This window comes from Anthonomus grandis, chromosome 20, assembly GCF_022605725.1.
Source record: "Anthonomus grandis grandis chromosome 20, icAntGran1.3, whole genome shotgun sequence".
In the NCBI taxonomy this organism is placed as follows: Eukaryota; Metazoa; Arthropoda; class Insecta; order Coleoptera; family Curculionidae; genus Anthonomus; species Anthonomus grandis.
The window spans coordinates 4,946,125-4,958,937 of NC_065565.1; the positions used below are offsets into that span (position 1 = coordinate 4,946,125).

At 32.6% G+C, this 12,813-nt stretch overlaps 1 protein-coding gene across 1 annotated transcript; it reads left to right on the forward strand.

Moving 5' to 3' along the window:
* The first annotated feature begins 173 nt into the window (after window positions 1-173).
* On the forward strand, window positions 174-12,059 carry LOC126747997 (eukaryotic translation initiation factor 2A). The gene is made up of 10 exons (XM_050456996.1): window positions 174-348; window positions 4,322-4,466; window positions 4,521-4,739; window positions 4,799-5,002; window positions 5,062-5,267; window positions 5,319-5,564; window positions 5,658-5,842; window positions 11,445-11,616; window positions 11,671-11,840; window positions 11,894-12,059. The coding sequence occupies exons 1-10, from the start codon at window positions 324-326 to the stop codon at window positions 12,017-12,019; spliced, it is 1,698 nt and encodes a 565-aa protein (XP_050312953.1). The 5' UTR covers window positions 174-323; the 3' UTR covers window positions 12,020-12,059.
* Window positions 12,060-12,813: the final 754 nt, after the last annotated feature.

The following is a 12,813-nucleotide window of genomic DNA, read 5'->3' on the forward strand; positions in this document are numbered from 1 at the left end:
GGAGTAAATCAATGAGCACAAAACAATATAAAAATAAACGGAGCAATATATAAAACACATAAATAAATAGATTGCTGACAATCGACACATGCTGCGTTTTCGATTTAGATTGTGGACTTAGACATAACCTCAATATAATGACATTGACATTTCTTTGTTTATATTTTGTTTGATATGTAGGGTTAGATGCCGACATGTGGAATATTATTATGATTTCCTAGTCTTTATACTCTTAAATAATAATTAAAGCTTTTTATTCAATAAATTCATAAAGTACTTATATTCGTTTGTTAATTATATTAAGGAGTTTATTGGCGTTAATCATGGAATCGTCAATACCTATATTCAGTAAGTTTTGTACTATTTTTATCTAATGTATTTTCCAATGCATACAAAAACTATAAACATTAATTAATATTTATTTACTCAATTTATGGACTTAATTTTAACCATTTTTAAAATAAAATAATCACTAAAAAGGCTCCTCCATAATTGGAGTGGAAGGAACATTTAAATAATTAGATGTACGTCAGGGAGTATGGTAGGAATATGGTACAGGTGAATTCAACCAACATGAATTCTGGTACAGGGTTCAGGTCTTATTGATTAGAGGGTCTCTGTTATCACTGTTATAAGGTTGAAACAGATCACTGTTTAATGTCCCAACATCTTTTTAAAATGTTCCTTTATGTTAGGGTACTCAAAGCTGATAAATTAGCTAATACTGTTCAGGTCCTGTCCTATTTGCTTGTTTGCTCATTCAGTTTATTTCGCCTTAATAGACTCTCATATCCGTTATGGGTTGCCATTTTGGGGATTGTGCTCCAAGGGACTCCTTAACATAATTTTTACTATTCAGAAAAAAGCATTAAGGTATCTGTGTGGTGTTGGTCTGAGAGTCTCTTGTAAACCTCTTTTTGTAGCTGAAAGAATTTTAACAGTTTTCTCACTCTTTATATTGGAACACTCATACAAAAGTCCGTAAGTCCACCATCCTGTACCAGTTATAATACTCATCAAGTGGGCAACTTATCTCTTCCAATCCCCACCTCCTCACTTACGAGAAATTCTCTTATATTTATTAGTCGTAAATATTTAATCATGTTCCTTTTTCGATTAGGACTGTTACAGACCTTAAAAAGTTTAGGAGAGAACTAAAGAAATTAATCTTACCAAAAGCTTACTACAGCATTGAAGAGTATTTTAACGACTCATTTTAATATTTAAAATTATTTGGTTTTGTCTTGTTTATATAAAATATGCTTCTATGTACAATCAAAATCGATTCTGTATTCTGTTTTTGTCCTGTATAACCAAATAAATACTTGTATTATAAATTCTAGGATTAGGAAGCTTTTAGCATAAGTTTGTAAACCTGGCAAATAAAGTATATTTTGACTATTTCTTTTTGGTAAACATCTCAAAAGTTATTGAAAGATCGTGAAGAATCAACAAAGTCACCTACTCTTGTAATTAAATATATTAACCAAGGAATAATTTGAATCTAATTTAACAATTGCAAAAGATCAGGAGATACAATATGATATTTAAGCAATTTGAAAATGAGAAGCATGTCAGAGTTAAATCTTCATTTCTTGACTGCTTAGCTGCTCGAAGATTGTCATTAATTAATTAACACAAAAACAAAGATTTTTCAAAAGAATTTTTTACTGGGAAAATGTTTAGGGTGGGTGGGAGGTGTAAGGGTTGTGTTAATGAAAAACAATGTTTTTGCAGAAAATATGTATGCAATATTTTATCTAATAACACTTTATTTAAATTTGATATCATTTTATATATAAATATTAACACATTGATGGACAGTGTGAACATAGTCGATGTTCCAAGAAAATCATATTGATATTTTAGAAACATAATATGCCCATTTTTTTCATATTTTGACCATATATATAAAATAGGATAAAGTTTGAAAAAAACAACTTTGGATGCCATACTAGCATAACAGTTGTGACCCACCAACATTACTTTCTGACAGGATACATTACTGCATAAACAGTAATTTTTTAATGACAATTTTGGGACATTGTACTGCTAGAGCAGTATAAATTTCTAAAACGTTTTAATTTGGAAAAACATTTATTTTAAAGAAAGAAATAAAATACAACTTAAAGTAAAAACTAGTTCCTAAGGCTAAAATGGTAACTTTGAAAGGGTGTTGGACATAATGCTGGTTTGTCTTCACAACCCTTACATCTGTATGAAACTTGTGTCCTTTTGTCCTTTTTGAGACACTCCTTGCAATTTAAAAAGTAGTTCTTCCGTTTATAATTCTCAGAGGGCAAGGGGATTTTTTCGGGAAAATGTGGAGTATCATTATTATCTGGTTTTGTTGGTTTTTCGCCGATTGTCATGTACAGCAATGTTTTTGTTCGTTATTATCTTATATAATGTTTATAATCTAAAATTAGTGGGTGTATTTAGTGACTGGATTGACCAAATATTTTCGATGAAATCTTCATCCAGTTCTACAATTTAAAAAAGTATTATAAACGTAGCCAATATTTGAAGTTATTATACAGGGTGTCATTGAAATGGTGTAAAAAAATTCGGGGGGTGATAGTACTCCTAAAAATTTTAAAAAAAGTTCCTATAACTATAGGGCGGAAAATGCATATTAAGGGAGTTAGGGGCACTGAAAGGGTAAATTTAAAAAACGGTTTTTTGAAATTGTAGACTTAAAAAACGAGATAAAATTTCGAAAAAAAATCCTCTGCCATAAATTTTGACCCAAAATCAAATGGTGATACTGAAAAATAATTTGGAAAATCGGAAAGGGTAGTTTTTGCAAGGGTAGGGGGTTAATTCGTGAATAACTTTTTTTAGGTTATTTTTTTCGCAACGTGGGTTCATTTTTTAAAAACTATATACTTTTTCCTACAAAAAAGGTACTCTTGTTGCACATCGCCCAGAACGATGGTTTTCGAGAAAATTGAAGGCAAAAAGTTTGCTCTGATGGGTTGCTAACTGGTTAAACAACATAAACCTATGAAAGTTATGGGGTTTCAAAAGTAAACACGTAGTTATTAAATAATTAATTGAAAAATCTAAATTTTATGATTTTTAAAACATCTTATTGCTTTAAAAAACGAAATAAACCAATTACCAAAATTCCTTATTAAAATAATGCATTTCTTAATTCATTCATAGTAAATGTTCAAAGTGACCACCATTCATTTCAATGCAGACATCTGCTCTTCTTCTCCATGATCTGCGTACCCTGTGGAATATCCCTGGGGTTGTACGAATTTGATTGGAACAGTCGATAATGCATGACGTAGTTGCTCTTCAGTATTAATCGGCACTGAGTAAACCAAAGTTTTCAAGTGGCCCCAGAAGTAGAAATCTAATGGATTAAGATCTGGTGATCTTGCTGGCCAAGCTTGTGGACCACCACGTCCTATCCAACGCCTCTCAAAAAGCGAGTACCAAATATTCAGTACGCGGACTAAAACCTCTACATATTCTCAAACCTATTAAGTCACAATTTGGAATAATTTACGTGTAAACTTGTCAACTCGCGCACGTTGAGTTTGAGAATAGGGGATTGGGTCCGCGTATTGAATATTTGGTACTCGCGGTGTAAACTAGGCTAATGAATCAAATAAGTATGCATTTAATAAGGAATTTTGGTAATTGGTTTATTTCGTTTTTTTAAAGCAATACGATGTTTTAAAAATCATGAAATTTAGATTTTTCAATTAATTATTTAATAACTACTTGTTTACTTTTGAAACCCCATAACTTTCATAAGTTTTTGTTGTTTAACCAGTTAGCAGCCCATCAGAGCAAACTTTTTGCCTTCAATTTTCTCGAAAACCATCGTTCTGGGCGATGTGCAACAAGAGTACCTTTTTTGTAGGAAAAAGTATGTAGTTTTTAAAAAATGAACCCACGTTGCGAAGAAAATAACCTAAAAAAAGTTATTCACGAATTAACCCCCTACCCTTGCAAAAACTACCCTTTCCGATTTTCCAAATTATTTTTCAGTATCACCATTTGATTTTGGGTCAAAATTTATGGCAGAGGATTTTTTTTCGAAATTTTATCTCGTTTTTTAAGCCTACAATTTCAAAAAACCGTTTTTTAAATTTACCCTTTCAGTGCCCCTAACTCCCTTAATATGCATTTTCCACCCTATAGTTATAGGAACTTTTTTTAAAATTTTTAGGAGTACTATCACCCCCCGAATTTTTTTACACCATTTCAATGACACTCTGTATACTGCTTACTTATTCTTCATTTCACTCCTTAATAGCAAAAATAACATTTTAACTCATAATTTGCCCTAAATCAATTCCAGCTAGAAGTTCAGGTGGTATATCAGCAATCTTAGGCCCTCCCCAGTTAAACCCCTTTGACAAATTACCGGAGATTCAAAGCAAGTCCTGCAGAACCTTATTGTTTAGCCCAGACGGGTCTTATTTGGCATACGTTAATGGGGCAACGTAAGTTAATGCATCAATTTGAAAGGGCAAAATATTTCTTATCACCCTCTACAGAATAACTTTGATAAAAACCGATAACTCGGACACAATCGCGACCATTGAGAACACGAAAGCTTATCACCTAGCGTTTTCACCTAAAAGCTCATTTCTGATGAGTTGGGAACCGTTTACTGTGAGTAACGCGAATCCTCAGGGTAGTCCGAACCTTAAGATCTATAAAACCGATGGTGGGGAACTGGTTAAAAGTTTTATTCAAAAGAAGCAAGTGAACTGGTACGTTACATGCTCAACCCATTAAAGAATTTAAGACTAATTTTTGAATGCATATATAGGGAGCCCCAGTGGAGCAACGACGAAAAACTATTCACCAGACTCGTAAACACCGATGTGGTCTTTTATGAGGATTTGAATTTTGAGAGAATCGTCACCAGGATCACCGGACATAAAGTGGCCTCTTACAAACTGTCCCCCAATGTTGGCACTTACTTTATTCTATGTCACACCTTGGGCTCTCCAGGTCAACCGTCATTCGGAAGGTATTAGGAAGGTCTTCGTTTGCGTCTATGCGGTGCTATTACTTCTCAGTAAATTTTAGGTTGTTTAAATACCCGAATTTTGAGAACGCTTTGGCCAACAAGAGTTTTTTTCAAGCGGATAAAGTGGAGTTTTTATGGAATTCTAAGGGGAACAATGCCCTCTTGCTTACCTCAACGGAAGTGGATAAAACCGGAGGTTCTTACTATGGCAAACAGGGTTTACATTTTATAGGATTGAATGGTCAGACCGCGATGGTCACATTGAGTAAGTACTTGTATTCTGCTTTACAAGTGACGATTAATGGTCTTAATTCAGGTAAGGAAGGGCCCATTTACAGTGTCCAGTGGTCTCCGAAAAACCAAGAGTTTTGCGTCATTTACGGTTTCATGCCCGCCAAAACGACCATATTTAACCTTAAATGCGAACCATGCTTCGAACTGGGCACTGGCGCCAGGAACTCGCTTTACTACAATCCGCACGGGAATTTACTGCTGGTCGGAGGTTTTGGAAACCTTCGAGGTCAAATTGAAGTGTGGGACGCGATCGGTAAGAAGAAAATAGGTAAGATGCGGTCACATTTCAATAAACTCCTTGATGTTTAATTTTTATACCCAGAAAGTCGTTACGTTAGTCTCGTTTTTTTTTTATTGAAAGGTTGTTGTGAAGCGGCCGATTCGACTCTTTTGCAGTGGGCGGCTAACGGCGAACATTTCTTAACCGCCACCACCGCCCCCAGATTGAGGATCGCCAACGGATTTAAGATCTGGCACTATACCGGGTCTTTGCTCTACGAACACCCCTGGCCACAAGGCGAAGAGCTCTACGATGTAACGTGGAAGGTAGGATTTGAAATTTTGAATTGAATTTAATTTTTTGTTAAAATATAAAAATATTAAGAAAAATCCTTGGAATTGCGAGGAATCTTTTGCTGAGGGAACCTATAGATCATTTTCATATACTTTTTGATTATTTTTGTTTGAAGGAGAAATATTTAGGGAAATCCTTCAAAAATCCAGGAATTCTAGGGAAATCCTTGCAAAATTATTAAAATAACAAAAAAAAACATGAATCCATTACTTACATCCTGTGGATTAGTACTATAGAATTTAATTTTATTGTTTAATTGCGATTCATGAAAAAAGGCAAAAAAACCCAAATTTGGGGTTTTCTCCAAAACGTTCGATTTTTGGGATTTTTTTATAGTAACATAAACCATAGTATGTCAGTTTTTATTTATTATAGTTTTTGAATGAAGTCTTTATCATTAATAGCAAAAAAGTTATCCTGTTTTTTGAAAATTATGGAATAAAAATAATAATAGCAAGAAAGTTGTCCTGATTTTTGGAAATGATGGAATTCATGAAAAAGGGCAAAAAACCCAAATTTGCTCTTTTCTTCAAAACCGTTGATTTTTGGGATTTTTCCATAGTAACATAAAACATAGTATGTCAGTTTTTATTTATTATAGTTTTTGAATGAAGTCTCTATCTTTAATAGCAAAAAAGTTATCCTAATTATTGAAAATTATGCAATTTATGAAAATGGCAAAAACCCAAATTTGTCTTTTTTTCCAAAACCGTTGATTTTTGGGATTTTTTCATAGTAACATAAAACCTAGTATGTGACGTTTTATTTATTATAATTTTTAAATGAAGTCTCTATCTGTAATAGCAAAAAAGTTATCCTAATTATTGAAAATTATGCAATTCATGAAAATGGCAAAAAACCTAAATTTGACTTTTTCTCCAAAACCGTTGATTTTTTGGATTTTTTCATAGTAACATAAAACTTAGTATGTCAGTTTTTATTTATTATAGTTTTTGAATGAAGTATCTATCTTTAATAGCAAAAAAGTTATCCTAATTATTGAAAATTATGCAATTCATGAAAATGGCAAAAAACCTAAATTTGACTTTTTCTCCAAAACCGTTGATTTCTGGGATTTTTTCATAATTACATAAAACATAGTATGTGACGTTTTATTTATTATAGTTTTTGAATGAAGTCTCTATCTTTAATAGCAAAAAAGTTATCCTGATTATTGAAAATTATGAAATTCATGAAAATATATATATATATATATATATGTGACACCTATCAACAGAAATTCAGCTTTCAAGGAGATTCGTTCAATGCTAAGTATTCAACTGCCATGATCACACTCGATATCGAGAAAGCCTTTGATAGAGTGTGGCATGGTGGTTTGATTCACAAAATGGCGGCATTTGGGGTGTCTCCTGGTATTACTAAATTTATACAAAGTTATCTCAAAAACAGGGAGTTTACTTCACAAATTAATAACAGTACTCTTGACAGTACCCCCAGGGCTCCCCCTTAGCACCTACCCTGTATAATATATACCAGGCAGACATTCCAAAAAACGACCACTATTCTAAGCTGGCATTATTCGCGGACGATACTTGTATCCTCGCGAGCTGCAAGTACCTGGACCAAATAACAGCGTATATTCAGAGCCACATCGACAAAATATCGGTTTGGGCCGAAAAAGGGAAAATAAAAATAAACGAGGACAAAACAGAAGCAATCCTCATCACAAAAAAACTAGACCGTGATATTCCAAATTTGATGGTGCTGGGCAGGATGGTCCCCTGGAAGAGCGAGGTGAAGTACCTAGGAGTACATTTTGATAATAAAAACACTTTTGTATGCCATATAAAAAAGCAAATAAATCAGTGCAATGGTTTAGTCCAAAGTCTTTACCCCTTCCTGGGCAGGAAAAGCAAGATGTCACTCGACAATAAGCTCCTCTTGTACAAGCAAGTGATCAGACCTAAGCTCTTATACGGGTCTTGTGTCTTCACAAAAATACCCAAATCTACAATGACGTACCTTGAAACGTTCCAAAATAAGACGCTTAGGCTGATCGCAAATGCACCACGCTATGTCAGAAATGCAGACATCAGAACTGACTGCAAAATGAGTACCATAGAGGAGTTTATTGTCGCTAGACACACCAAATTCAAGGAACGTATTAGAGTATTGGATCATCCTGAGATCCGCAAATTTTTACTAAAATGGCGCGAAAACAAGCCCTGGAAGCGAGTTTTCTAACCTTAACACTGTAATTGAGAGACCGCTCGGTGGCATAAGTGGCAACCGGGCTAAAATTCAAGCAAATAATCAAATACGCTCCGTTTGTAAATCCTACCATATAAATATAAGCTCACCCAAATCCCGCGTAGTCAATCCTGTCGACCCGGGCCAACAACAACTCCGATGCACATCGATGCGACCCATAATAAAAAGATAGGCGCCTAAATAGCCAGCAAAACAACAACATCAGACCGGCAAGAGCCCCGATGCTAGTCCGGAGAAATCAGTGCAAAACATCAACATCAGTATGTGACTTATTTATTATTTACTATAGTCTTTGAATGAAGTCTCTATATTTAATAGCGAAAAAGTTATCCTAATTATTGAAAATTATGCAATTCATGAAAATGGCAAAAAACCTAAATTTGACTTTTTCTCCAAAACCGTTGATTTTTGGGATTTTTTCATAGTAACATAAAACATAGTATGTCAGTGTCTATTTATTATAGTTTTTGAATGAAGTCTCTATCACTAATAGCAAAAAACATAGTATGAGACTTATTATTTATTATAGTCTTTGAATGAAGTCTTTATTTTAAATAGCAAAAAAGTTATCCTGATTATTGGAAATTATGCAATTCATTAAAATGGCAAAAAACCCAAATTTGCCCTTTTCTTCAAAACCGTTGATTTTTGGGATTTTTCCATAATTACATAAAACCTAGTATGTGACGTTTTATTTATTATAGTTTTTGAATGAAGTCTCTATCTTTAATAGCAAAAAAGTTATCCTGTTTTTTGAAAATTATGGAATTCATGAGAAAAGGCAAAAAACCCAAATTTGCCCTTTTTTTCAAAACCGTTGATTTTTTGGATTTTTTCATAGTAACATAAAACTTAGTATGTCAGTTTTTATTTATTATAGTTTTTGAATGAAGTCTCTATCTTTAATAGCAAGAAAGTTGTCCTGATTTTTGGAAATGATGGAATTCATGAAAATGGCAAAAAACCCAAATTTGCCTTTTTCTCCAGAACCGTTGATTTTTGGGATTTTTTCATAGTAATATAAAACCTAGTATGTGACGTTTTATTTATTATAGTTTTTGAATGAAGTCTCTATCATTAATAACAAAAAAGTTATCCTGTTTTTTGAAAATTATGGAATTCATGAAAAAGGGCAAAAAACTGAAATTTGTCTTTTTCTCCAAAACCGTTGATTTTTGGGATTTTTCCATAATTACATAAAACATAGTATGTGATGTTTTATTTATTATAGTTTTTGAATGAAGTCTCTATCATTAATAGCAAAAAAGTTATCCTATTTTTTGAAAATTATGGAATTCATGAGAAAAGGCAAAAAACCCAAATTTGCCCTTTTTTTCAAAACCGTTGATTTTTGAGATTTTTTATAATTACATAAAACATAGTATGAGACTTATTATTTATTATAGTCTTTGAATGAAGTCTCTATTTTAAATAGCAAAAAAGTTATCCTGATTATTGAAAATTATGCAATTCATTAAAATGGCAAAAAACCCAAATTTGCCCTTTTCTTCAAAACCGTTGATTTTTGGGATTTTTCCATAATTACATAAAACCTAGTATGTGACGTTTTATTTAATATAGTTTTTGAATGAAGTCTCTATCTTTAATAGCAAGAAAGTTATCCTAATTTTTGAAAATTATGAAATTCATGAAAATGGCAAAAAACCCAAATTTGTCTTTTCCTCCAAAACCGTTGATTTTTTGGATTTTTTCATAGTAACATAAAACTTAGTATGTCAGTTTTTATTTATTATAGTTTTTGAATGAAGTCTCTATCTTTAATAGCAAGAAAGTTGTCCTGATTTTTGGAAATGATGGAATTCATGAAAATGGCAAAAAACCCAAATTTGCCTTTTTCTCCAGAACCGTTGATTTTTGGGATTTTTTCATAGTAACATAAAACCTAGTATGTGACGTTTTATTTATTATAGTTTTTGAATGAAGTCTCTATCATTAATAGCAAAAAAGTTATCCTGTTTTTTGAAAATTATGGAATTCATGAAAAAGGGCAAAAAACCCAAATTTGCCCTTTTCTTCAAAACCGTTGATTTTTGGGATTTTTCCATAATTACATAAAACCTAGTATGTGACGTTTTATTTATTATAGTTTTTGAATGAAGTCTCTATCTTTAATAGCAAGAAAGTTATCCTAATTTTTGAAAATTATGAAATTTATGAAAATGGCAAAAAACCCAAATTTGTCTTTTCCTCCAAAACCGTTGATTTTAGGGATTTTTCCATAGTAACATAAAACATAGTATGTCAGTTTTTATTTATTATAGTTTTTGAATGAAGTCTCTATCTTTAATAGCAAAAAAGTTATCCTAATTATTGAAAATTATGCAATTCATGAAAATGCCAAAAACCCAAATTTGACTTTTTTTTCAAAACCGTTGATTTTTGGGATTTTTTCATAATTACATAAAACATAGTATGGGACTTAATATTTATTATAGTCTTTCAATCAAGTGTCTATCGTTAATAGCAAAGGAGTTATCCTAATTTTTGAAAATTATGCATTTCATAAAAATGGCAAAAAAACAATTAAGGGTATATTTTTGGAGAGCATATAGTAACTACCGAATTATTGGTATATAGATATCTAAGTTAGATAAATGATATTTCATATAGCAGTTTTGAAATTGTTTAGGTGTTTTAGGCACAAAGTTGCAGTAATAATTTATTAGTTCAAAAAAGTAGTCCATTTTTCTCAAAGAGACCTCTTAATAATAAAAATTCAGAGATTGGAGGGACACAAAGTCATTGGTCTCAAATTATGTTTATTTTTTAAAACGATTACACGTGTTTCGCCCTAAGGCATCTACAGATCTAAAAGAAAATAGAAAGCAACCCTAGTATAAAAACAACAATGCATAGACACAAATTACACTGTTGTGTCTGTGCATTGTTTTTTTTATACTAGGGTTGCTTTCTATTTTCTTTTAGATCTGATGATGCCTTAGGGCGAAACACGTGTAATCGTTTTAAAAAATAAACATAATTTGAGACCATTGATTTTGTGTTCCTCCAATCTCTGAATTTTTATAATTTATTAGCCTCATAAAGGATTTTAATTAAGTAATTTTTAAATGTCACTTACGATCTTTACCGCAAATTAAAATATCATCAATAAGGACGGTTAAGTCCTTCTAATAGAGATTCTATAATTTGTTCGTAATCTTGCCTAAAAACCCTAAAAGGTGCCATATTATATTGACACGGTCCTCAGATGCATATTTGGTATTGGAAAGATCTAATTTAACTAAACTCTACACCACTTTGTCATTCAATAAATAATTGGTTGATCTTAGGTCACGGTATACTATGAGTGTCATTTTATAGCCATATCCGAAACAAGCCTTTAAAGAGCCCCAAATATCGGACAAAAAAGTGGATGGAATCGCTTCAAGTCAACCGCAAGCGTCTAAAGAAGTCTATCGTCCACCCTCCGCGAGAAACCGCCCTACTGTCAACTTCAAGTTGCACAACGAGGACGAGGATGCGCACAACGTCGGTAAGTTATCATAAAATAACCGTTCGATTCGGTCAACGTTGGCTGGTTGTTCAGGTTCGCACGTGGGGCCATCGAAGGCGGCTCTGGAAAATAAGAAAAAGAGGGAGGCCAAGAAAGTGAAACAGAGCGAATCGACAGAGGACAAACCGGTGGTCACCAGTGGCGTCCTCATTAATCTTACCGGCGACCCCGAGCTGGATAAGAAGCTTAAAAATATTAAAAAGGTTAATTGTTGTTTGGTTTATTGATTGAATAATGTTCGTTTGATATTTTATAGAAATTGGACGCAATCGAGAAGTTGAAAATTGATCAGGCGGCAGGGAAGGTTCTGGAAGCGAATCAACTCACTAAGATCGAAGGGGAACGAGCTCTGCTAGAAGAACTCGACAGATTAAAGATGTAAATTTATAACGTTGAAAATAAATTATTTAATTTCTAATAAATTATGTGGTTTTTTTTATTAATTAAAAAAAAATAGACCAAGGTATCAACTTTTATGCAGGGTGTCCAATTTAACAGCTGATTCTCAAAATTAGAAGCTAGCAATAAAAGGTAAGTATAATTAGTATAAAGTAGATAACAATAGGTAGCAAGAAGGTTTCTAAGGTAGCCATTTTTTCAGAAATTTAAAGGCCGCCTATACAGGGAAAATAAGAAAAAGTGCGTTTTATATAAGTGAATATGATAATAAAAAAATGGCCTTTTTTTAATGAAAACTTTAAGTCGAAGAGATATTTGAACCTCTTACGAACTAACGTAGCGGAAGCAGTTATGGAACTTCCAATTGTCGCTTTACAAAACTTGTATTTCTGAGGATGGATTCGAGGGTAGAAACGTCGTCCTAAACTAAAAATTTCGAAAGCAATGGCACTTTTGGTTAGGCCATATTTTTGTGCCAATTTTCCTAGTAAATGTCCACCATTCTTGACAATATTTTGAGAAATAATTGGAATTGAATTAATAGACTTTTTGTGCAAGAAAGTGCGTTTCTTTTACAACAATTTCATACCAAAACGATTTTTGTACCTCAAAAACTTCTTGAGTTAGAGGCAATTTTGTCTCTCAAGGTCCAGGAGCCGTTAAATTTTAGTTTTTCGAACTCATTGCAACATCAAGATTTTCAGGCGTTAGTGGACATTTTTGTGTATAACTTAGGAACCACTGGAAATATTTTCACAATTCTTTCACACTAATATT

Excerpts from the sequence above, each read along its gene's own strand:
- LOC126747997 (XM_050456996.1), top strand. The coding sequence starts at position 324 with ATGGAATCGTCAATACCTATATTCA. Across the intron at positions 349-4,321 it reads ATCGTCAATACCTATATTCA|CTAGAAGTTCAGGTGGTATA; the intron begins GTAAGTTTTGTA and ends AATCAATTCCAG. Across the intron at positions 4,740-4,798 it reads CAAAAGAAGCAAGTGAACTG|GGAGCCCCAGTGGAGCAACG; the intron begins GTACGTTACATG and ends ATGCATATATAG.